This window comes from Tympanuchus pallidicinctus, unplaced genomic scaffold (assembly GCF_026119805.1).
Source record: "Tympanuchus pallidicinctus isolate F22 unplaced genomic scaffold, pur_lepc_1.0 scaffold13, whole genome shotgun sequence".
NCBI classification, from domain to species: domain Eukaryota; kingdom Metazoa; phylum Chordata; class Aves; order Galliformes; family Phasianidae; genus Tympanuchus; species Tympanuchus pallidicinctus.
The window spans coordinates 2781121-2806585 of record NW_026294648.1 but is presented as its reverse complement, the minus strand read 5'-3'; the positions used below and the strand labels follow the sequence as shown (position 1 = coordinate 2806585).

Sequence of the window (25465 nt, the reverse complement as noted above, 5' to 3'; positions counted from 1 at the left end):
TCGCTCAGCTCCGTGCGGCGGATCCCCGCAGCTCCGGGAGCGCGGCAGCCCAGCTGGAGCAGCAGGTTGCTCACCGTTTCCTCCAGAGCCGTGGGACCTACTCCGCTCCTCATCGCCGTCCTCCAGCACCGCACGCGGCCGATACCCGCCCTCGCTCTCACGCAGCGCTACGGGAAGAGCCGGCAGCCCCGCCTTCCCCCGCCCTAACGCCGTTCCCCACGGCGTCCAACCGCTGCGCCGCCGCTCTCCGCCCGGCCCCGCCCGCAGCCCGGTCGGCACCACCGCCGGCTGCCGCGGGGGGGAATCGTAACCCCTCGCCTCCCGCAGCGCGACGGCGGCGCGGGGACCGGCGGTACCGAGCACGAAAGCGGCGCGGGGTCTCGGCGTGCGGTCGCAGCGCGGGCTGGGCTCGCGGCGCGGGGCGACGAGGCGGTTCCACCCCCGTGAGGCGGCGCGGTGGGCGCGTCCGGAGCCGCCCGGCCGGGCGGGGCGGGCCCTGTGGCGGGCGGGCAGCGATGGCGGCGGCCGAGGTGGCGCGGCAGGTGAGAGCGGGTCGGCCCGGGCAGGGCCGCGGGCGACGGATGGCTCGAGCTGCGGCCCTCGGGGGTTTCGGGGCTCCCGTAGGGGGAGCGGCGGTACCGCGCAGCGCCCGTCCGTACGGCTGCGGAGGGCCCTTCCGCGGGGGGCGCGGGAACGGTGCGGGGTTCCGCAGAGTCCGCGTGCGGAGAGCGTCCGACCGCACGTGTCTGTGTGTGTGTGCCTGTGTGTGTGTGCCTGTGTGTGTGTGCCTGTGTGTGTGTGCCTGTGTGTGTGTGCCTGTGTGTGTGTGCCTGTGTGTGTGTGCCTGTGTGTGTGTGCCTGTGTGTGTGTGCCTGTGTGTGTGTGCCTGTCTGTGTCGGTGTGTGCGTGCGGGCCAGGGGTCTCATTCCGCGGAGCTGTGCCCGCCCACCCCGCTGGGAGCCCCGGGAGGCTGTGCTGCGTCCTGTGCTGCACCGCGGTGCGGGGCGGCCGTGCGGCAGGGCAGGGCCGTGTGCCGGCATCGCCGGGGAACGCCGCTCCCGGGAGCAGCCCCGACCCGCGGCCCTTTGGCACGGGCGTCGAGGAACGGAACCAAAGGCGGTCGGAACGGCGGTTTTCGAAGCGCTCGCGTGATGCGGTGCGCCTGAGAGCGGGCGGTGCTCGGCCCTTCGGTGGCTGGCTGGATGCGGTCCATTGCTCCCACTCTTTTGCTCTTCCTTTGTGCTCGTCCTGCTGGGCTGTTAGCAGCTGAGCGAGGGAAAGAAATGCAAAGTCTTTACCTGTGCTTGACGTTTGTGCGTTGCGTTTGTTTCACGGAGAGCGTCATCGCTGTCTGCTGGGTAATTGCAAGAGAGAATTACGGACCCGAACGTGCGAGAATGAATTGGTACGAGCGTTGCTCTGCTTTGTTGTTGAATTGGAGCCAAATGCAGTCTGGGGAAGAGGATGCCACAAGGCCAACGTCAGGGGAAGGGATCCGATGCTGTTCTTGTTTAAATGCGATCTGAAAAGCTGTTGTATGGACAGGGCTGGGGACCCTCCTGGCTTCGGGATCTGCTATTTGCCTCCTGGTGTGGGCAGCCCTGCTGCAGTGCAGGAATTCCCGGCCTGGTTCTCAGCAGAGGCAGCAGCAGCCATGCTGAGCGCTGTGGTGGGGCTTCGTGGGCAGCTATGCCTCAGGCAGGTCTCTCTGTCCTGCTCTGGAGCAACAGTGTGGGACCCCCTGGTGCAGAAGGGTCTGGGTACTGCTCTCGTGGCTATTCATCCTGAGGGCCCTGTAAAGGTTGAGAGAACTGCAGTCTGAACCTTACGCCCTTTGTGTAAGCTGCTATTTAATGTGAGGCGCTGTTAGGCTTGGAGTACATTGTTAGAGCATCTCTGCATTTCCTATATCGATCTGGTACTTCTCTGTAGGAGTTGGGTCAGTGGTGTCTGTGGCGTGGAGGAGCCTTCAGAAAAGATGTGAAAATCCTCCAGAGATGGAGAAATGAAACAACTTATTCACGAGGCCGACCTTTAGTTTTGCTCTGAGATAGCCCTGCCTGGCAGTGCAGCAGGAGCACATGTTGCTCTTTTTGTTCTTTTAATCTAATCACACTTTGCTGCTTCCTCAGCATTAACAGCCTGTTCTCCTCGGAGGTCGTTCTGCACGTGTGGGGAAAAACACAGTTATGGGCATCTTGGGGCAGTGCCGGCACTCACACTGCCTTCCCACTGCCCACCTTTGCCTTTGGTGCACAGCCAGGCCAGCTCAAAGCCAGGGGAGGTGCAAGAGCTCTTGGCCGTCCATCTGACACTCGGTAGGGCATGGGCAGCAGTGACACCTCCAAATCTGCTTCTAGTACACAGGCTCTTGCAATGTCCTGGCCTTGCAGGCTTTGGGCTGGGGCATCTACAGCTGTGTGTGCCACATAGCTGTGTTTGACATGGTGCCTCAGCTGCTGCAACAGAAAATCGCGTTTTGCAGCGCTCGTTTCCTGGCCTGAGACAAACGTGAAAGGCTCTGTAACTGCGTGATAAAACCACAGGTGAGGAGAAGAGGAGTGCACAGGAAATGACTCGCGGGGTAAATGCCTCCTCCGAGCCAGAGTAGTTTAACTTTGACTGTTTATTTTTCTTTTCCATCTGGATAGCGCTTATATTTAGGGCTGTGGAGAAGATTTGTTCTTAATGAGAGCCCACACAGCCACCCACGCTTCCTGGAGAGAGCAGCGTTCAGACTGCCTTCCTGCGTGCAGGTTGAGGGCTGTGTGTTACAGATACCCGTGCTGGCTCTCCATCCGCAGGAAGGATGCTGTCTGCAGGCCCTGTCCTCCTGTTTCTCCTTCAGTGGGGCGGTGCACTCCCTTCCCGGGGAGGGAACAGCCCCACACACATTCCAGCACTGCGTTGTTGTTTGGGTGAAAGCTGCTCAGTAAGGTCTGGAGGCATAGTGCTGGTGCTGGGTGAACATCTTGGCAGGAAGAATCAGGCTGATAGACAAAATATGGCTGTGGGGAAACACAGTTACACATTGCAAGGCTGCAGATATGGTTAATGGCTGAAATCTATTTGGATTTTCACATTTGGGGGAATAAAGCTGCACCAGCAAACCAGCAATCACACAAGGCCTGGTGCTTTGACAGCCTGCTGGAGTAATGCACTCCCTGGAGGTGTTTTTCTAGCCTGAAACACTGGTGTAGTTAGCAAAGAAAAACGGCACGCTTGTCCCTACAAACAGGTTTATTTATGTTAAAGGAGGGTTTTGAAGGAATAAATTGAGAATTATACCCCTATGAACAGTTGCCTTTTGGCTGTAGTATCTCATGTGAGCTGATGATGTGCCTAAATGGCTGGAGGGGAATTTTCTACCTTTGGCTTCTGAATAGCTTGTTAAGAAAAGAGCTTTTGATCTGGAGAGAGAAACACCTTTCTGGGGGCTGCAGGAGGGGAACGTGAGACAAGCACAGATCGGCAGGGTTGTGGCACTGCCTGGCCATGCAGACTACCCCCCTTGTGCTTTCTTCAGCAGTCTCCACATCTCCTGGTGCTCATGGCCATCCTATGAATCTGAACAGGCTCGGGCTTGCAGCCTGAGGGGAGGGAGGGTACTGCTGTGTTTGGCAGCTCAAAGGCTGCATTCTGTGTTGCTGTGTGCTGCAGCAGCGAGCTGTGCAGGAGCTGTGTTTGGGCTGTTCAGATACCAGATGGAGGTACAGATTTCCTCATTGTTGCTAGCTTATTTCTGTAATCAAAGCTGTATGTGGATTGTAATAGGCTCATGTGAGGAGGCATCGTTAATACCTTCCTTTGCCGTGGAGATTATTATTTTTTGCTTTCAGCGTAAGGTGAGACTTGAGTCTCTCAATAGTTACTCAGGGAACAAACGTTGTTCCACCTCTCTTTCGACCGTCATGTTTGAGCACTGAACGCTTTGCACAGTTCAGTGTTGTTCTGACATGGCTACCATCTCGTATAAGGCAGATGGGGTGTTTTATGTGTGCTGTTTGGGTTTGTTTTGGAGAAGGGCAGCGTGCACAGGCAAGATTTACAGTGTCTGTAAAATCTGTGCACAGACTGTGTAGTTGGCTGCACTTGGGAGGTCTTCGGGGTGTGGAGAGAGAAGTGTATTTTGCATGAGAATGACACCAATTGTGTATTTTTCCTTGTATTTCAGGGTGAAGGCTGTCGTACTGTCCCCCTTTCTGGACACGTAGGATTTGACAGTTTGCCTGACCAGCTGGTTAATAAGTCAGTTAATCATGGGTTTTGTTTCAACATCCTGTGTGTGGGTGAGTATTTCCATCTGGGGAAGTTCTGTTGCTGAAAAGGCCTCTGCAGCTGGGTGTAGCTTACAAGTAACAGAATTAACAAAGTAGCTTTGATTTTAAACTTCCAATCCCTCTGTTCTGTCTGTTCTAAATAACATGATTTACTGGTGCCCTGGGAAATCCCTGCTGGCGTTATGGAGTATGGCTTTTTACCAAGCAGTGAACCGTAGGAATAAAATGCCTAAAATCCCACGCTTTTATTATGATCTCTATTTGCCTGGTGTGATTCAATTTCATATTTCTAAAAGCAAAGAGGTACTCGTGCTGGAGAACTTTGTTCAGAGGTCTTGTGTGGTTAGATATTGAATTATTATTATAATTATTTTAACAAAATACCAGTTGTGTTCCTCTTAAAGCATTAAAAGCTGTTTTTTGGTGTTTTTTTTTTTCCTTCCTTTAGGACATACTTGAATTACAATAGTGCCTGGCCACGCTGTGGTGGTGTGATTGCCTGTGCTGCCATGTGTTACATGTCTCAGCTGGGGTCAGCCCCACACCACACAGAGGCTGCCTGTCCTGCTCTGTGAGAGATCTGGCACAGGGTGCCAACCTGGAACAGGGTCCTGTGTGCCCAGGGCAGGGTTAAGTCTGAGATGAGAGGAGTGAAGTGCAGAGAGAGCACTGCTAAATGGAGCTGAGAGGAAAACTTTCCCTGACAGGGACGTTCCCGTGAGATGATAAACTTTGCTGACAAGTAGAGGTCACTGTCAAGCTGAGTCAGTAGGTGGTTTGTACTGTACAGGAAAGAGATGTGGGCTCGTGAAACTCTCGTGTCCCAGAGCTGAAGTTTGACAGTATTTCCTTTTGCACACATGGAGCTGCTGGTTGTTTTCCTACAAGTTATAGGTGCAGCAGCGGATGGCTCCTGTGCTTAAAGGTTCCCCTGGATGTGTGGAAAGCAGTTGAACACCTCTACTTTTCTCTTTGCAGAGCAGCATTGGAATGCAGTAATTGCTTGTCCCTCTGAATAACAAAGACCTGCCAAGATCAATATGCATTAGTTATTAATGTCAATCTTTTATGAATAGTAGCAACACAGACATGGTTGAGTCTGAAATAAAGAGGAGAGTTTATTACATAGAAAAATGTAATGAACTCCCTTGAAAAAAGATTTGCAAATGTTTAGTTGACAGACACCTACTTTAAGGTGGCTTAGCAGAGCCTCTTTGAAACTGTGGTAACAAAGTTAAACTCTTAGAAAGAAAAACAAAAAAAAAAGCTCCCGGAATCCATCTTTCATTTAGACTGTTGGGTCTCACCTGTGCAGCCTGAGTTTGGGGTGAAGAACTGAAAGAACATAAAGCAAATGAGGCTTGAGGCCAACAAAACAGCAAATAAGTGAACTGATGACATAGGCTGCTGAACGTGACAGAAAGGCACTTTGGTTCTCTCCGTTTTTCAGCTGTGTGTGGTGTTTGTCAGGGGAAAAATCCAGTGACAGCTTTACTCTGCGCCATGCTGGAGCTGAGCCACTGATTCCTCCAGCTCCTGCTGGAGGAGCCAAGGAAAGCTGCAAAAATGGCTCTCAGCAGAGCGTCCAGATTAGAGCAATTTTTAGCTGTTCTCCTGCTGAAAGCTGTCTCCTCTGTCAGACAAGAGCCAAAGATAGAGCAGCTGAGCAAAGCTCTCAGAAGTTAGGGGTTGTGGATGGTTTCTCTGATATTCCTCAGCACAGCCATTTTCTTCCTGAAGCCTCTGTGCTGAAATGTTCATCCGTTAGTTCAGTACAAAGGCTGGGGAAGTCTTTGATGGTTGAGACATTCTGTGCTGGATGAGATGGTGGAAAGAGACGGGAACAATGAGCTGAGGTTTTCATTTGGTAAATTTTCTCTGTTTTGGCCAGATCATAGCTGTATTAGACTAGCATCACATTATAAGCTGGAGTTTCCTCCTTCCTCCCTCCCGGAATTTGCAAGGGATTTGTTCTAAGCAGCCTACTCAGTGCCATGAGAAACCACTGTTTTGCTGTAGAAATTACCTTCTCGTTTCCCAGAGGAGTGCTACAACTTTGAGGCCTCTCACAAAGAATGATTCCTGTTTTTCTACTTCTTTCCTTTGCATACTCAGTAGCTCCCAGACTGGACCCAATGGTTTCTGGCTTATTACCTCCCAGCATTCAGTTTGTGCTGGAATTACCACCCCAGCCAGATATTTCACCATGCATTACGTTCAGCCCCACGCTGGGTCTCCAGAGGAGCTTGGAGACGTGGGAGCGTTCATCGGCTGGGAAAAGGAGGGCTGTGCACAGGTTTCCTCGTGCCATCTGCTCTCCAGCAGCAGCTCGCTGTGGGGTGGTGAGATGGAATCTTGGAGGATGCCAAGTGGTTGGTTTTGTAGTCGGTAGTGCAAGCAGCTGAGTACAGAATTCCTCCAGCTGAGGAGCCACAGGTCTGTGCAGCAGCAGCGCAGCTGGGAGGCCGCGGGGCCCTCTGTAGCTCTTCAGCATCATTTGTGGACCCGTGTTCCTGCCCCTGGCAGCCTGGCTTTGCCTCACCATTCCGCCTGTCAGATGAGAAGAACTATTTTCTGCTCTCCTTGAGAGACAGCCTTATCAGGCTGCGCTGCCTCAGGGCTCGTCCTGACAAACCTGCTACATTGGATTAGCTCCCATTTCTTCACATGAAAGGGCTGTGCACACATAGACGTTTTCTTTAAGATGGCATTATTTGATATCTGGAGCCGTGGTTGTCAATCTGGGGAAGAGCAAATGTTGCTCTCTCTTGAAAGGACTCTGCAGGGGTTCAAACACTCCATGCTTTTGAACAGCTGAGTGCTCTGAGGGCTCTTGTGTGCTCCTGGAGAGCGGGCTGAGGGTGACACAGCTGGGGCTCTGAAGCCTGGAGGTGGAGGGGCAGCAGGCAGCTGTTTGCTGGGGGAAAGCAGGTCGAATCACCAGACCCAAAGAGGTTCAGCTTTTGCAGCAGTGGTGTTTAGCTTGCAGGGTGCTTTGGCAGTGGTGCCTCATGTCCAGGGCTTGGCTGCCCTAAAATCTGCCCCATGCTGAGAAGGCACAATGCTACTGGGTTTCAATGGCTGCCAGAGCTTTCTGGCGCAGAGTTAACAATAAAGGTCACTATTCCTACCTTGTCTGTCCTCAGCACTTTGCCAGCCTGGAGAGCAGACTGCTGCAAGGTTGCATAATGCTTATGTACAGTTTTGGAGATCAAATCTAAGCCTGACATCAGGCAATAATCTCCCTGCCAAGGACGTCTCTTGCTTTATTTGCATACACTGCTGCTTTTTCCATGGTAAATCTGCCTCCCTTAATCCCCATTCATCATTTCTGGTTTTTGGAGAAGATTCCAGCGCTGCTGGCTGGAGCGAGTGCAGTCGCCTTGTCCTTTTCATCAGCCCATCTGTTCCATCTGGACTCCCATCCTTCCAAGCAGCACTTGGCAGTGGTTACATCTCTTAGCCAGCAGGGAGCTGCCTCTGTTTCGGGCAGAAACTCCTGGGAGGCTCAGAAATGCTCTGTTCTGTCAGTTTGCCCTTCAGAGTAGCACTGCTCCAAGTTGCATTTCATGTGGCAGAGCACTTCATTCACTGTCTCACATCATGCTCTTGGAGCCAATGCCATGGTTCCTGTGGCTGAGTTGTTCTTGGGCAGTGGGGGACACAGTGCAGAGCCTTCTTTGTACAAGGCCGGAATGCTCATGCTGACCTGGCTGTGGTGATGGCTGGGCGTTCTGCTTTCTATACATGGAGCTGTAGGTGTTTGGGTGGGAAACTGTTGCCTCTGCAGTCATGTCTTAGCAGTTTAGAACTTCCCCTTTCAAAAGGAAAACTTCATCTTGAATTCAAAGTCACCTTTGCTGGCCCTGTGTAGCATGCAGGAGATGGGAGTATAAAGATGTACTCTATCTTCAGCATTTGCCTCCATCTCTGCTGCACTGCTGCTGCTGAAAACCAGATGTGAAATTGGTTTAAAGTAGGCAACAATTAAGAGATGGGAGATGTATCTGAATGTGTCTGTCTTGTCCTCACGTGGATGCTTTGCATCTTAAAGGAGGAGGGAGGCAGAAATAAGGGGCAGTTTTCGGTGTATTTTGCCTACCATTCACAGGGACCTCATGTCTTGGCTGCAGACAGCAGTTCCCAGCCCCACGGTGTCATGCTGCACCTCTGTCATGCTGTCGGCAGCCACAGGGCTGGGTGTGGGGCTGCTGCCTGTGGGATGGAGTGCAGGGCAGGAGAGCAGCTGCCTTGTCCCCAGGAGCCCACTGGGGATCTATGCAGCTGGCTCCCTGCTCCATCCTGCCCGCCCAGGCAGGAACCCTTGGCAGGAGCTCTGGAAATGCTGCCGCCTTCTCAAGCTGTGTCGATGTCTGTCTGGGTGTGTTTTTTTGTTTTTTGGTTTTTTTTTTTTTACATTGCTGTTTTCCTGGAATCCCTGAGAGAGGCCTGGTGAGGTCATGCAGGCTTTCTCATGTTAACTCTTGAAATCCTTACCCAAACCACAGCAGTGCTCCATGCTTTGTGCACCCACTGGTGGAAAGTGGTACCCTTACATCCCAAATAGGGTGGGATTGCAGCAACTCACACTGCTGGTGCTGACTCTTCTCCCCCTGGGGCTGTAGACAGGTCAGTGTGAGGAGCCACCGAGTTTGCACCTAGCACAGTGTGGCACTGGCTGCTGGCTGGCTCCCCAGGTGCCTTTGCAGATCAAGGTGTCTGTTGACTTTCTTGCTGCCTTCTAGAAACTGATATTCAGTCCAGGCAGTCAGACGGTGTGCAGTTCCCAGGGCAGTGGAGTTTTGCGCTACCCTGTGCTTCAGCCTCGGGCTGGAGAAGTCTCCTCTTGGGCCAACAGAGAGGAATTTGCCTGCTTGCAGGGGTGAGGCACAGGGATTTGGATGGAGGAGGAAGGGGAGGAGCTTCCCCTTATTGAATTGGGCATTTCATGCAACTTTGGATCTATTGCAGAGCTTGAAGCCTACGAAAACGAGCAGCTCTTTTCTTCTGAGTGAAGTAGGAAAATATTCATGGTTTTGCTGGATATAAGACTTGGGGAAGGAGGGAAGGCTGCTTCAGTGAGACGCAGCCCCCTGGTGGGCCTGGAGCAGTGGGTGGGGTTCAGCTGCCTGCTGAAGTTGCACCAAAAGCCAGAAGAGCAGCTCTGAAATCATGGTTTCCCCAAAACACAGTGGTCCTCCCAGGGCAGCAGGGCAGCCTGCTGATAGGTGTAGCACAAAGGCAGATCCTGCGGACTTGGAGGGCTGGCTCTGCTGTCAGTGTGGCAAGGGAGGCCGCCCTGTGGAATGAGTGCAATGGAGGTTTGTTTTGTTCTCCATGGGATGTATCTAAAACAAATTTAAGACTGGTCTCTCAGATTTGTCTGTTCACGCCAGATAAGGAAACAGCTCTCTGTTGATAGATGGAATCCAAATAACAGTTCAGTGCTGCAGAGCTTTTGGAAGCAGGTTTTTGAGTGTAAGTTGCACAGCCCCTAGGTGTATGGAAATGAGATATAAGAGAAAATGCCCCTCCCCAGGCTAGAAGGCTGTCCCCCAACTCAGCATATTGTGGGTACAAGAAACCAACTGCACAGCTTGCTGTAGGGTAGGAACCGACTCAGTGTTTCTGTACTGAAGCAAGCTATTTTAGTGACTGCTAATTACAGAAATACTAACCTGGAGCATCTGTTTTAAGAAGAGGCCGTGGGCCCCATTTCTCCCTTCCTCTCCTTGCCTACTGATGAAAGCAGCAGCATCTTTAGTGCATTATGGGTATCTGCAGGATTTGAGTGATGCTTTCCCCCTTGCCTTTTCAACTCTTTCTTTTCATCTCTCTTTTCTTATGATATTAATGGCCATTAGACTGTGAAATGTAATTTGCCCAGAATACAGACCTCCCATTGTACATGCCTTTCTGCTTGCCAGACAATCCCTTTGGAGCATGAGATCTGCTTTCATCTGCTACAGTTTCACCCTCGTTAGTGTTTGAATTAACAGGGTTTACTGAAAGGGCAAGCCATGTTAATATTCAACAAAACATTTTGTCTCTCTTTTTGTCCAATAGGGGAAACTGGCCTTGGTAAGTCCACTCTCATGGACACGCTTTTCAACACCAAATTTGAAGGTGACCCAGCATCTCACTCACAGCCTGGGGTCCAGCTGAAATCCAGTACCTATGACCTGCAAGAGAGCAACGTCAACCTCAAACTGACTATTGTAAGCACAGTGGGCTTTGGGGATCAAATCAACAAAGAGGACAGGTAAGTGAAAGGCAGAGATGCTGTAGCGTGACCCAGTTCACTCATGCAGGCTTTCCTTTTGTATCCTAGTTGGGCCAGACTCTCCTTTTTCCTTCTTATAAGTTGCCCATGTCATCTTCTGTGGATGGGACAGGGAGAAAAGAGGAGAGAGGCTGTGGTGTGTCATCACTGCTGCAGCTATCAGAGCAGCTTTTGTTACGCTGTCAGAACAATATCTGGCCCGCTGGTAGCCTTCTGCCCAAGTTCATCTGGTGGGGATTTCTGGAATGCTGCAGGGCATTTCTGTGCTCTTTGCCTTGTGCTGTACTGAATGCAAACTTGCAACCAAACATCTGGTGTGGACCAGTGACTGTTTGGTTTAATGGCCGCTTCTGGCAGGCCACTCTTCCATCTCGCCTGTGGAAGCATGATGAGTAATCATTGAAATGTAATCTGGGAAGTATCTCTGGCAGCTCATGTCCCAGCAGGACCAAAGCATGGTGGTGAAGGAGTGTGTAATTCCACCAGGTTCTCTCTAATGTCCATCTTCACAGAGGCATTGTGGTGGAGTTTGCTTTGTTGTGGGTCTGTTGGATTCTCATTTTAGTTTTAAGATGCACTGATGTTCTTTGCATTGCAAGTCTGACAAGCTCTGTATTTCAGATGGACTTGGAAAGGAAGTTGCAGGGTTTTTCTGCCTTAGAACACCGGGCAAAGGTAGTAGTGAATGGAGATGCATCTTTCACCTGTAGGAATTGGGACTGTGAGAGCAGCAAGCCATTCGTTCCCTGGGTGCAAGCAAGAGTTACACACTGCTGCCAATGAGTCTGCTTTACCCTTCCTTTGAAAAGCATCTCTCCCTCTCACATTTTGAAGTATGAGGCCACTTTCTCTGGAGGAAATTAGTCTGTAGTAACCCACAGCCTCTGTAGCCCCTGTTAGTAGTGTTTCTCCTCTCTGCTGAATTGTCAAACAGGCTGATGGAGTCTGATGCAAGACCACATCTTGTCAGTGGTGCAACATTTATATTTCATATGGGTGAGGAGGAGGGGAGATTGAAAGACTTGGTCCTGGGAAGTGAATAGCTAAGCAGCAGCTCTTTTTTAAAAAGCTAGCAATGGAGTAGGGCTGGTTAACCTCTGTGAGATGTAAAAATCTTTTTCCTTTCGTCAAAGCTACAAGCCCATTGTTGAGTTCATCGATGCTCAGTTTGAAGCCTACTTGCAAGAAGAACTGAAGATAAAGAGGGTCTTGCATAATTACCATGACACCCGGATCCACGCTTGCTTGTACTTCATTGCTCCGACAGGCCACTCACTGAAATCCTTGGACCTGGTAACAATGAAGAAGCTTGACAGCAAGGTAGGCAATTTTAACTGTTACTGTGCAGGTCACCGTGTACGTGATGGAAATGCTGCTGCTTTTCCAGGCCTTGTCTCTCCACCTGCATAGCCCTTAAGCTATGGCCCAGTTGGCAGATGAATCCATTAGACTTACTGAGTGCTTTTAAGTTTTTGTAAGTTGTACTACAGACTTGGAAAAACTACCTGGAGCCAACCTTAGGACTTACCTCTCTGTTTCTCTCTAGGTCAACATTATTCCTATAATTGCCAAATCTGATGCCATTTCCAAAAGTGAGCTGACCAAGTTTAAAATCAAGATCACAAGTGAACTGGTCAGTAACGGGGTTCAGATCTACCAGTTCCCAACAGATGATGAATCAGTGGCAGAGATAAATGGAACAATGAATGTAAGTGACTCTGCTTCCTGCTCTCCCAGAACAGGTCTGTCACTGTAGGGGTGGTGGCCCATATTGGAATGTTCCTTAATTCCACTTTCCCTTTTATTTTGTCTCCTAAGAACAGAGGATCATGTTTTTGTAGTGTCATCCTATGCTAGCAGAGCCTTGAGGAAGGCTACTGGCTCTCTGGCAGGCTTTTCTAGTCAGAAAGCAGATGGAGTTTAACCCCTTCTTTGTCTTAATGCATAAGTGTTGAGGTTCGTGCAGGGAATTGGACAGATGGTGAAGTCTGGCCATGCTGGGCATGGCCAGTCCTGTGTTGTGAATAATCAGATGAATATTATCTGTCTGCAGCAGTGAGCAGACTGTCTGTAGTCTCTGTTCTATGCTCTGCATTTTTCACACCAAACAGCCTTGTTATCCTTGATGGGTATTTCCTCTCCCAGTGGCCTCTCTCTTTTCCAAATGTCTGCTTTTGGTCACTCTCAGAGTAGGAAGAGAAAACATATATGATGCTGTTGTAGGCATTCTGGGTTGTATCAACTGATGCACAGAGAGATCAGCTCTTTAAATCCTCTGTTAAACTGATGCAAATCATGATCACCAGGTGTTACAGTTGAAAAGATTGATGCAGTGGAAGGGCAACATAGGACTGTAACAGCAAAGGGACCAGCATGGATAGGATGGTATTTCAAAGGGAAAGTAAAGGTGCTCACCCATCTCTGAAGATCTGGGCTTGCAGGAAAGACTCCACAGTGGGGGGATCTCCAAGCAGAGATCCTTCCCCCGTGGCAGTCAGCCCTTAAATAGGGTCTAAGAGGGGTGCAGCCAGGCTCCATCCCTTTCTGTCACACAGCTGAATTGCTTTCTCCTGTGCTCCCAGGGCTGACCCAGTCCTTTCCCCAGGTGAGCAATCAGTGGTTCTGGCTGTGATCATACACCAGATTTATGGGGACGAGACAGGCTAGAACCTGAATGAAGTCAGGGCTCTTTTGCAGACCTGCAAAACGTTTATATCTAGATATTAATTTTACAGAAAACAAATCTACCCATGTTACAGGTCAGGAGATGTGTTTGTGGAGGGACTGAGACCAGTAAAAGAGCTAGAATGGGATGTGTGAGGTCTGTAACTTAAACTGCCAGTTTTAATCACGCTTGAAATTGAACAGCAGACTTCAATTTTTGTCAGCTGCCCTCACCTTTGTGTTTGTGCTTTTCTACAGAAAGCTTCATTGTCTTTGTCTGTTACAGATTAATGTCTTTGAAAGGTTATCAATGCTCAAATCGTGCTTCTTGCTGAGCAGCAAACATTCTACATCAGCTACCTCTTCTTTTTTTCTTTTTTTTTTTAATGCAGGAAAAATTGAGACTGATCTCTTGATTAGTTAATGTTTTGCTTATGACCTGCTTTGATTATCTTTGCTATGACAAGTAAAATTAGGTTTTAAAATATGCAAACTCATTACTTAATATGCATTCTAGGTTATTATACTGATGCATAAGGAATTCTCTTCAGAGTATTTTGCGTTCAGAGTTGACTTACTGAACAAAGAGGAAACAGCCTGATGTGACAGAAACGAAGATACAAAATCTGTGCCATTCTGATCAGAAGAAGTATTTAGCCAGGAACAGAGGTGTCAAGTGCAGTATTTAGATACCAGTCGGATTAAACAAATCTTCAGAACAAGATGCCTGATTTTGCTTGAAATCAATTTGGTCTTTTTGAGAATCTCACGGTGTGTACATTTACAAGAGGTGTAGAGAGCACTTGAAAATACTCTCCAAAATGCTTTGGATCCCCTCCCATCCAGGTTTTATTCTTAAATCATAATACAAAAAGCAATCTCTGCTATTCTTTCAGCTCCCAGCTGGCTTTTCCATTTTGAATGAATTCATTTAATTACTGCAGAATATATTCTCCCTACACCTGGTAGTTAAATGAAGCCATGTGCAACTATATGAGCTGTCTGCTCCACATGGTGGGAGCTGGAACTTACTTTTAGAAAAGGAAATCACCAGCACTTTCTGCCTAGCAAAAACAGCAGCTGAACAGTTGGTACTGATAGGTGAACCCCTAGCAGAATAGGCCTAGCTCTGTGCTGACACTCATCCTTCCATGTGCTGGCATGTCAACACGATTGTAAAAGTAACTGTGTGAAGGGTGCCTCAGGAGGCTGTGGTGCTCAGGGCCTCCTCACAGCCCAGAGCAGCCCCTCCAGACTGACCACGAAGCCCCACTTGTTCTGCTGTGTCCCTCGTGAGAGAGTTGTGAGGCCAGGCAATAAAAGCTGAAGAGCCCATCTTTGAGAGTGCTTGCAAGCAGCGTTGCTATTTGGCTGTATGAGTCACACTCTGAAAGTAGAAAACACCCTGAAATCTTTTTCTTGTCCTGTTACTCACTTCTCCGTTATTTCAGATCACCTGCGAAATTAAAACTTCTCTACTTACTTCTGTAAACAATCTGGGGTCACTGATCTTCCATACATTGGCAACCTGAGGCACTTTAATTGCCCAGAACCAAGCACAGTTTAAAGGCTCCAGCTAACAAATGTCTCTGCACAGAACTCAGCAGAAGGGTTGAGTGCATGGAGCTGGCAGCTTTATTTTTAAGTACTGAAACCTTGCAGTCGACTTCTCTGCAGCTTGGAGGAAGGCTGTATGGTTCCCAGGAGCAGGCAGAAGTGGGGAGAGACCTCACGTGTTGCACAACAGACAAATGCAGCAAAGATAGCAGAGATGGGGTTTTCTTGCCTGAGTTTGGGGAATGAGGGGTGAGCTCTGCTGAGGTGTTGGGAGCAGTTCTATTCCAACCTGGCTGAATTTGTACTGGGAAAGTCTCTTAACCTCTGTACAGAACGGGAGAAGAACCTTCTTTACACGGAAGTGACTATTCTGTGTTTCTGGGTCACAGCAAGCAAATTCCTCCTTGTTTCTAAGCATCAGGTACTGGAAACAACTGTCTCTTATGGAGTGTGGCCTGGCTTAAAGAGAGTAGCGAGACACAGTCGATTAGTGGTACCAGCTGTGCTCTGCTCTCTTCTGGGTCCCTTCTTGATCCCTCGATTCAGCCTCCTTTGCCCTCTTGCTGTACAGCCATCAGTATCACAAGGACTTTATAAGCCATCAACATGCCTTTGGATTTTTCAGAACCTGAGAAAAGATGCCGTTTTGATAAAGGAGCAGTGAGGGTGAGCCCCAGCACATGCTATGGGCAGCACCAGCTGGTATCAGTACTGGGTAGGCTCACTGCAGCTCAGCAAATGTAGGGTCCTTCCCAGCTCAGCCAGCAGCAGACCTCAACAGCAGGCCTGAACAGTGGATGCAGAAGCTGATAAAGTGCAGGGATGAAGCAAGCAGGGAGAAAACCTGTTAATCTGGGTAGAAGGAGAGACTTCAGTTTTCTGATGGAATAGAGCAAGTTATCTTGTGTTCTGGTATGAGCCGAGGGAGTGGGAGGGGGATTAAAAAAAAAAGGCTTGTTTATTGCTTCTGTGCTTGTGCAGATGTTCTCCTCAGCCACCGCAAGCCCCTGGGACAGCGCCGCAGGCAGAGCCGCACAGCGTTGTGTTCCAGCTGTCACTCTGATGCTAGTTTTGCACTGGCTCATCTCACCTGAGACCCTGTGGCTGGGAGGATCAGCCAGGTAGAGGACATAGAGTGGTAGCACTAACAAGGTTTCCACAAAGGACCTTCCCTTCTCCCCCTTGTCTTGGGCTAGCAGCCAGTGATTAGACTCCCCGAGATTAGCGTGTGTGTAATGAGTGTCTTGCACAGTGTCTGTGCTAATCTCTGTGTGCTATCCAGTCAACCAGAGCTGAGAGGCACTAACAAAGGTTGTATTAAATGTGTTCCAGGCCCACTTGCCGTTTGCAGTGATTGGGAGCACGGAGGAGTTGAAAATAGGAAACAAAATGATGAAAGCTCGTCAGTACCCTTGGGGCACAGTGCAGGGTGAGTCAAGATGTGAAAATTTCATGACATGAATGGTGACATTTCCACCAGGAGGCAGTGGACTTGCTCTTGTAAGAGCAGTAGGGACCTGCTGGACTTAAATTTCTCTTGGAGGTTATCCTTTGTGTCCTTGTAATAGTAAATCTTTGCATCAGGACAATAGCAGCAGTGTCCTCTGTTCAGAAGGGCTGTTAAATCTATTGGGGGAGTGGCCCAGCGGGGAATGTGAGAAGAGAACTTTGTTTCTACCCCTTTCTTACCTTTAATGTCTTCTTACAGTGGAGAATGAAGCTCACTGTGATTTTGTGAAGCTGCGGGAGATGCTGATCCGTGTGAACATGGAAGACCTTCGTGAGCAGACCCACACACGGCACTACGAGCTGTACCGGAGGTGTAAACTGGAAGAGATGGGTTTCAAGGACACTGATCCAGACAGCAAGCCCTTCAGGTGGGACCCCTGGAGTAGGAAGGAGAGTTTGAGGGAGGAAGCATCGCTGGATGCACTGAGTGTTTGTGTGTGTCCTCGGGAGAGCATATAAAGAACCAATGTGGCAAGAAAACCTGCCAGGTCAGATAAACCTAGACTTCAGCAAAGGTGTCGGCTGAGGGGGAGAAGGTGAAAGCACAGAGAGCACGTGCAGGACTGACTGAAATGGCAGACGTAACAGTGTCAGTGCTGCAGGGATACTGAGGTGCCCACCTGCACGAGTGTTTGTTGCCAGCTGGTCTCTCTGAATTGCCCAACATTCAGCATATAGGGAAAGTACAATAGCTTACATACCTCGGAAATGATTGGATAAAGTGACTTTGAGCATACATGGGTGGGTGGTAGGAAAGCAGTATTCATGGTGAAAGCCTGATTTGAGAGACTTGGGGAAAGTCGAATTTGTCTTCAGTTGTATCACAGGGCTTTTCTTTCTCTTTAGCTTACAAGAAACTTATGAGGCCAAAAGAAATGAGTTTCTGGGGGAACTGCAAAAAAAGGAAGAGGCAATGAGGCAAATGTTTGTCCAGAGGGTCAAGGAAAAAGAAGCAGAGCTGAAGGAAGCTGAAAAAGAGGTGAGCAGTACAGTACTTGTCTCTTTGTGGTTATGCATGATATACTTCCAAGTAGGCAGCTGCTGCCACACACACTTCCTGCAGTGTGGTTTAAGTTTACTTTATTAAAGTTAGTTTATTAAGAACTAACAAACAAACAAACAAAAACAGCTAAAGTTTAATGTGGTAAATTAATGTACTTGTACAAGGCAACCTTACAGGACAGCTTAGTGTGCCATGAAAGTGCCACACACTTTGATTCTGACTGACAGTTTTGGCATGCCAAAATTCAAGGAGAGAAACGGAACCCCTGATACAAGCTTGTAATATAAAAATTATACCCATACAACTTTCTTAGAGCTGGGGAGGGGCATGAAAACTCACTACTGCATTTTAAAAGAAATAAGGCCAACAACTCTGTTAAGAAAATGAAGCGGATTGATTATTAATTTATTTGTTAGTGATTATGCTCTCCCAGTCCTCTGTTGTTAGTCTGTGCACTGGTTCCTCACTAGAATAGTGCTTGTTGTGCAGGATGCTTTGGAAGAAGACTTTTCCTGCCCTTTGTCTATGCATTGTTGGTCAGGGTGCAAGAAACAATGTGAAGTCCAACAGGGATTTGTGGGCTGAGATCTCATGAGAATCCTCTGCCTTTCTTCTGTGAACAGAGTGGCTGGTAGAGTTCACCTCTCTCTTTTCTCTCTAGCTCCATGAAAAGTTTGATCGTCTGAAGAAGTTACATCAGGATGAAAAAAAGAAGCTGGAGGATAAGAAGAAATCTTTGGATGATGAAGTTAATGCATTTAAACAGAGGAAGACAGCAGCTGAATTGCTCCAATCTCAGGCTCAGCAGGCTGGAGGATCACAAACTCTTAAGAGAGATAAGGAAAGAAAAAAGTAAGTTGTTAACCTGATGGTATTTGCTGCTCTTTTAATATTTTCTGGGTATTCGTATCTCTTTCCCAACCTAGCCAGTCCTTATCAGGGGAAGGTCTGCAGACAGATACAGTCCCTAGTAAGTCTGAGTGGTAGCTGGATGTATTTTAGCTCCACGTGTCATCCTCAGGAGCAGGGAGCACAGTACCAGCCTCCCTTACTGGTTGCTGACAGCATGGAAGAGAATGAACTTGGTTCAGTTTGCTGGGATTCCGTGCCCTTCCTTTGGTCTGTCAGTGTCTCTAAGGAAGTAGGAGGTTAGGGTGTGGTTAGCAGGAATATCCTGCTACCCTAGAGAGGAGTGTGTCCTATTTGAGGGTCTTGAATAGATTTAGAAAAAGCTTTGGAAATTGTTCAGGGAACATAACAGTATTGAATTCTTGAATCTGCAAAGAGTAAATCTCTGAAAGCAGTAGTAGTCTCTACAGCCTTATACCAAAATTGGACCTTCCCAGAAGCAGTGAGAGATAATGCACAGGTTTAGAAGGATTCCCCATGCAAGGGAATGGCGTGACAGGATCTGCAGCCCCTTGTCAGTGTCTCATGCTCTGGGATATCTTAATGTGCTGTGGTTCCTCAATAGCAACCCAGCTGTGCAGCTGATTTACCTAGCAATGAGAAGTGGTACATAATCTGAAAGGGAGGGCTGTCCCACTTTAGCATGTGTACAAAGAGCAGCGTGCAGATAGACGAGTGTCTGTTTTTATACCATTGTTGTATCATCTCCTCTCTGCACATTCGTGAAGCAAATCCATAGTAGATCCTGCCTGTACAAGGCAGTTTTAGTACATGGGGAACTGCTGTTAATATAAAGAATATGGCACATGCCCAGATAGCTGAGAGGACTGCTTGTCAGGAAAAATAACCCTTAACTGTTATACTTGGAATCAAGTGAGACAGGAGAGGAAAGACCCAACAACCAGAATCAGATCCTGTTTTAGTCATTTTAGTTTTGAGCTGGAACTGCTACAGTGTCAACATTCTTTTGCAATGAGCAATTAGTGCTCCTGCCCTTTTCTCACTTGTCCGTTCCTTTTTCCAGTGCGTATTTTGATTTGCCTTTTTGAATTACCTTCAGGGGTTTTTAATGTGCTTTTGTACTGAGGAGCCTGAGACGAACTGGGCCAGACTTTTCTCCCCAGCCTTTGGGAGGAGTACACAGCTGTGTTTTTTTCATGCTTACAGCTCTCAGATGTCTGCATGCTGAGGACTGCAGACTTCTGAGCTGAGATTAGTCCAGGTCAGGAATGCCCAGAAGGGAGATGACATGCCCTGTACTATGAGCGCTCAGTAGCTGTGGTCCAAGTCACATACTTGTTCCTAGAAGCAGTTCTGGTCTCAGAAGCACTCCTGACATGAAACATACTCCTATGAAAATGCACTGGTACCATCCTTGTTGATTAATGCTGGGGCAGGGTGAACTCTGTGCAAGTGGTAGATCAGTGCTTGATTCAGGCTTGGGAAGAAATTAGGTTGTCTCTCCCTCCTCCTGGAAAGCAACAGTGTTAAAAATGGCTGAGCTTTCTTCACTCTAACCTCTCCAGTTGCCCTTAATGATTCATTTTTGTGTTTAGATCATAAATCTCTATAACAATCCATGAATTTCACAAGCCAGTAGCTTAACTGTGTCTTGTTCAATAGTGGCTGGCAGTACAGTAGTCTTTTTCTTTTACAGATTACTCTTTTTGACCAAAGCTCAGTAGTTTGCACTAATCATGGCTTGGTTTCTTTTTATTATTTTTACATCATCATCATCATCATTAGCTCTTACATGTATGCTGTTTTACAGTTAACTGCTGTTTGGCTGCATGGTGCATGAGGCACGTTGTCCTGGTAAGCGTCATTAACATATATAGACCTCACAGTGGGATCAGTTACAGTTCCTGAAAAAGCAGACCCTGTGCAACTCCAGAAGCCTCTAAGTGTTACCATCTCTGTCTTATTCTGCTTTCACCTTTACTGTACGGGCTTTTCACTCTGTTTCTATAGAAAGCTGTAGAACAAGGATGCCATGAAGCATGTCTTCAAAAATGTGGCAGAGTAAAATGCAGATGGAATCAATATCTGGACATTAAATGTGGAAAGATAAGGATTAGGCCCTCTTCCTTATAAATGTTTCCAGCAGTTTGCTGTCTCTATCTTTCTGACTCCCTCAGAAATAAATGAGATTCTTAATCACATAGGCCATGTCGATACTATGGCAACAATTGCTATGGAGATGTGATGATGGAGCCCAGCTAGCCTGCAGATCTCTTTCCTTCCTTCTCCTTCCTTTGCTCCCACCCCTTCAAGTCACAGGGTTAGCTTGGTTACAGTGCAGGATACAAACTAGTTTCTATTTCCTCCACTCCCAACAGATGGTAAAGTCTACCCAAACTAGAGTTTTCATTTATCCTAAAGCACCAGAGAAAGAGTGTGTGAGTATTGTCGATTGACTGTAGTTGATTTTCTAAAATCATGAGAGATGTGGAGTGTTCAGCAGATAACGGAAAGCTCTGAATATAGACTAAGACACTTTATGACATTTTCAATGCTCCAGCGGGCTGCCCTGTGGATGGATATTCACTTGTAGCAGGCGCATGTCTGGGAGTCATGCCAAGTGTGTGTGGTTTGGGTAAGGCTAGTGGAAGGAGAGGGCTGTGCTCAAGCTGTGGCCAGAAAGCCTGCCAGAGCGCTTTGCCTCCGATTGAGGCCAGCATCCGAGCCTCTGATGAGTTTTGCCAGGGCACAGAGGGTTCCCACTGAAGCAGAGCTCTGTCAGCAGTGTCCCGCTGTGAGTCTGTCCAGAGTGTCTTTGTCTCCACATTAGTAGGGATATGAAATGACTGGATAGTCATTGGCAGGCTTGTTGAACAGAGAAGGGTGTCTGAAAGGGTTTACAAACGTAGCCATAAATAAGCATCTGCAGTGGGAAGTGCAAAGTGAAGGCTAATTTAAACAAAGATGTCTAAGAAATGCACCTGCCTGGCAGGAAAGCATCATTATTAGCTAAACTGCTAATGACAGTGGGTTACTTACAGCTGTGCTGAGTGTTTTTAAATGAGCCTTTTTAATTTGCTGTTGATTCTCTGGTGAGAGGAGAGGGAAAGCTTTTAAGGGAATGTCTTGCTTCTTGACAGAGCAACAGTATCTATTACCCAGTATGAGGACAACAGCATCCCCAGCCTGAGCACAGGTTTCCCTGAGGTGGGATATGTTGGAGCAGCAGCATTTAATTATAAAACATCCTGACAACTCAGCTTCTAGGCCAGCTTTCCCTGCACACAAACCTAGGATTTACGTTTTCTATCAGACAGAATCCTAACTATCTTGTGGTCTGCCCTCAAGTGGGGAACAGCTGATTAGCCAATTCCATACCTCTTGTCTCCACCAAGAGAAGTTGAAAAGCGAGCATACGTTATGCTGTCAGTGAGAGGTGTTTGAGTTTAATTTCAGTGGGGCAGAAGAGCTTCAGAAGGGTCCTGCACTGCTGTCGTCTTGAGCAGTCTGGTAGAATGAATGCCTCTGCTGCCAGCAGTAACTGTAATACAATGAAAAGACCAATTCTGTGCCTTCCAGGGTCTGAATGTGGATAAATAAACTCAAAGAACATCAGCGTTCATTCTGGTGCTGAGTATGAAGGCACAGCTAAAGTGCAGTTGAGAGTGAACATTACTGATTCCTGTTGGGATTGGATTGCTTTTGGCAGCCCGTGTAACTGTACACTGTTGTGTGTTGGGCTTGGAATCAAATAAAGATCTTTGTTTCCACTATACAAACGCAGACAGTGCCTTTTTCAATGGGCATTTGTCCTAGTTGAATTAAATATGTATACATGGTACTTTTTCAGAATTCAGAATAATACTCTCAATATTGATCCATACAGTATTGCAGGCCCCAGTGTTTTGCAAGGATATAAATAAGTCACCATTGAGGAGTTCTGTAGCTGGCAAAAACTGTGAAAGGATTGTTTTAGAGAAGCAATGTGGTTCATCCCACTGCTGAGTGTGTGTGTGTGTCTGCATAAAGCATGTTTTGTAGTCAAATTAAACTTTATTAACACATAGCAACATTTCCTGTTTGTGTGTGTGTGTTAGGAAGCATATTTGTGTTTTTTTTGTTGTTGGTGGGTTTTTTTTTTTCATTAATCCATAAAACCATTAATCTGCCTTTTTCTTTCATTTTCAGTTCGGGTTTCCTGTAGAACCTTTCCCTTCGCACCAGAAGCGAATGCCCCCACATTCGGTTAACACGCAGCCATGCCATTGTGCCTGTTTGCTCACCTTTTCTCATTGCTCCCTTCCTGTGCTCACCAGTCTGTTCTAAGCCACAGTCCGCACCCTTGGCTGTTCTGGGTTACAGTTGTTTCTGTGAAGAACTCAGCAACAGCCTCTGTGGAACTGGCCAGAGATGCTTGTGGCTGATAACTCCCCCTGTGGTCCATAGCAGCTGCCAGGCGCTTGTAGCATCACCACTCCTCAGTTACGCAGCTTTTTGTCTCTCCCCTGCGTTTTGTGCGAGGCTGCATGGTGGCAGCAGCTGCTCAGCCGCGTGCTTTTCGTGCCACCAGGGGTCGACTGCAAACGCAACGCGGTGGGTGGTGTCCAGAGAAGGGCTGCCCTCTCACCTTTTTAGTTTGCAGTAGCTAACCTGTCACTGCCCTGCTGCGCTGTCGTGTGCAAATCAAATCACCTTAAAGGACTTTTTGCCAAACTTTACGTCCTCGCAGGCGTGACGGCCTGAATCCAATCCTCAGTTCCCAAGCCTGGGGGATTTTTCAGACTTGGATCCATGGTTTGCAACTAAGTGTTCTCTGAATGCTGCAGGGGTCACGAAGGATCTCCTGCCTTGTCTTCTGCTCAGTGTGCTGGGCTGGATGCACATCCTGGATCCAATCTCAGGGAAAGCTGGTCACCTTGCTGTACACACCAGTGCCTGTGAAGAAAGATGATGACGTTTCTTTGCCTTTCTTCTCAGTGATTCCAAAAATTTTTCATCTTAATGCAAAAAGTATCACCTTTAATTTTTATTTTTTTTTACATCTGTTTAGAAGAGTGCAGATGTTGGCAAGTTGCTTCTTATATTTTCTATTCAACAAAAGCCTTGTTCTAATGCAAGATTTGCACTAAAAGAGAAGGTGTTTGCTCTTTGGGGCCAGGAGTTCACCCAGTGGCCGAGTGCAGCTGCAGTTTGCCTGCAGGTGTCTTTGCTGTGTATTTCTGGATGAGTTGTTTGTTTGTTTTTTAAATAAAGCCTTCATCAGACAGTGAATTCTGGTTAACATTTACTTCTTTTTTTTTTCTTTTTTTTGTTTTCTTTGCCCTTCTTTTACAGTAACCCATGGCTCTGTACTGAGTAATTATCCCTGAATACAATGGGCTGGAATGGACCTTCATTTACTTGTTAAATCACAGGGTCTAATAAAACGTGACAGCATTTCAGCTGTAACCTTTCCATGGTGTTACTCTTGCTCTCTGCTATACTCTTGTTATGAACTTGTCTTACTATGTACTGGTGGTTATTGCTTTGTTAAATAATATAAAATGAGTCCTAACGAGTTTGGGACACTGCAGCTTTAATTTCTCTCTCTCTTTTTTTTAATCCATACAGTTAATAGCCTCCCCCTTTCTCTCAGTCCCTCTCTATCCGGAAAACGTAAAAATAAGTTCTGTGAGATGAGTTATTTTTGCTGGCAAAATAACAACACGGTTTAAGTGTATTTATTGGTGACATTAAGATGACACCACCACCTTAGTTTGATTATCAAATAGTCAAGAGATTAAAAAGTTTTCTTCATACTTGGGGCCATTTTCATGACATCATTTATCCTTTACTATTTTTATTTCTGGATAATGCTATGTAAAGACTGGCATTTAATGGGCGTTTCCATTGCAGTCTTCTACTTGTGTCCCTGATCCTCCAGTTGCACTGTGTGCAGGCAGGGGGAATCCACACGTCCTGAAACATCAGGGTGTCTGCTGTTGGAACTGCAACAAAAACCCTCCAAGCCCAGAGGTTTTTGAAAGATAAGCAGGTGTCAGAGCTAGCCAGGATAGGCAATGCAAGCCACTGCTGAGGATTTTTCTAGGAAGGTGTTGTTTGGGATGGTGCTAAAACCTCACAGGCTTCATTTTGTGTTAGCAGGCTGGCTGCTCATGCTAACAGGCTGCAGCCCGGCCTTTCGCTTTGGGCAATCAAGGCAGCTAGAACTCTTGATTGCAATGTGTTGTCTCAGTTTTGCTATGAATACAGTTTTATTTCCTGTACAACTCGTGTTGTTTTTTTTTTCTTTTAAAGCAAGTTAAACTAGTTTGAGTGGTTTGCTTCATTCTTTACTATTGAGTGCCCCCTTCCAAAACCAGTCAGAGGTCTCAAGATTATCTTTTAAAAGAAGCATTTAATGCAGGTTTTTTTCTTTAACCCATACTGCAAGTTGCTGGTTGTTCTTCCTGACCATTTGCCTTATTAGAATGCAATTAAAAGTATTTTAAAAGAAAAAAAGTGTTTTACTTGTGTGATTTCCATGCAGGTGCCATGAGATACATGACCTCACAGAAGGAGGTTCCGCCTCTCCTGTCAGCTGTTTTCATGTTGCATCTCTTTTCTCTGCTTTTTGAATGTCTTTCTCTTTTTTGCTAATCTTCTGTTGTTTTTTTTTTCTCTTTTTTCCCCTTTCTCTCTCTGTAGCTTTTTTTAATCTGTCTTCGCCAGCTGCACTGGGTCTGAGGGAGAAGATTGCCACTTCTAGAAGAGGTTAGGGGTCCTCTGGCTGGGGCGGGGGGGACAAATTTCAGTGTTAGTGTCGGGGTAAGAAGCTCTGTACTGACTTGCATGGTATCTAAATGAGGTGTCCTGTGATCTGTGTGACAGGATAGCGGGGGGCTGGTGGGTTACCCGCGGGTTTGGAGAACACAGATGTGATGTTTGGACTAATGATGTAGCTAATACATTTCCAAATACTGTTAGGAGCTTTTTTTTTTTCTTCCTAATTATGTCTTTAATAATATAAATGTTGCGGGCTTCCACGGGGCTTGGAGCTGGGGGGTATTTTCAATCCGCTGTCGTTGGGTCGGTTTGGGGAACTGCAGATCTAAGGGAAGGTGAAACACGGTGCGACGTGAGATGGTGGCAGCAACAAAGTATTTAATTTTAACAGAGAAATAAAGTCACAGCTGTGTGTTTTCACTGGTGTCCGTGCCCTTTCTGCCCAGCAGCCTTGCTCCCACGTGGCCGGTGGGGTTATCTCACAGCACCGCTGTGAGGCGGTAAGGCCCATTTCGAACAGCAACTAAGGCAGCC

General features: G+C 47.5%; 1 protein-coding gene across 4 annotated transcripts; it reads left to right on the top strand.

Moving 5' to 3' along the window:
* The first annotated feature begins 414 nt into the window (after positions 1–414).
* On the top strand, positions 415–25351 carry SEPTIN6 (septin 6). Of its 4 annotated transcripts, XM_052673150.1 has the most exons (11): positions 415–542; positions 4175–4289; positions 10347–10542; positions 11697–11883; positions 12110–12271; positions 16117–16213; positions 16493–16661; positions 17140–17272; positions 17958–18148; positions 19977–20020; positions 22355–23437. In XM_052673150.1, exons 1-10 carry the CDS (start codon positions 516–518, stop codon positions 19978–19980), a joined length of 1281 nt encoding a protein of 426 aa, XP_052529110.1. In that variant the 5' UTR covers positions 415–515; the 3' UTR covers positions 19981–20020; positions 22355–23437. The 4 variants fall into 4 exon arrangements, with proteins under 4 accessions (XP_052529110.1, XP_052529109.1, XP_052529106.1 ...); XM_052673149.1 differs by lacking the exons at positions 19977–20020; positions 22355–23437 and adding an exon at positions 24854–25351; XM_052673146.1 differs by lacking the exons at positions 19977–20020; positions 22355–23437 and adding an exon at positions 23501–23745.
* Positions 25352–25465: the final 114 nt, after the last annotated feature.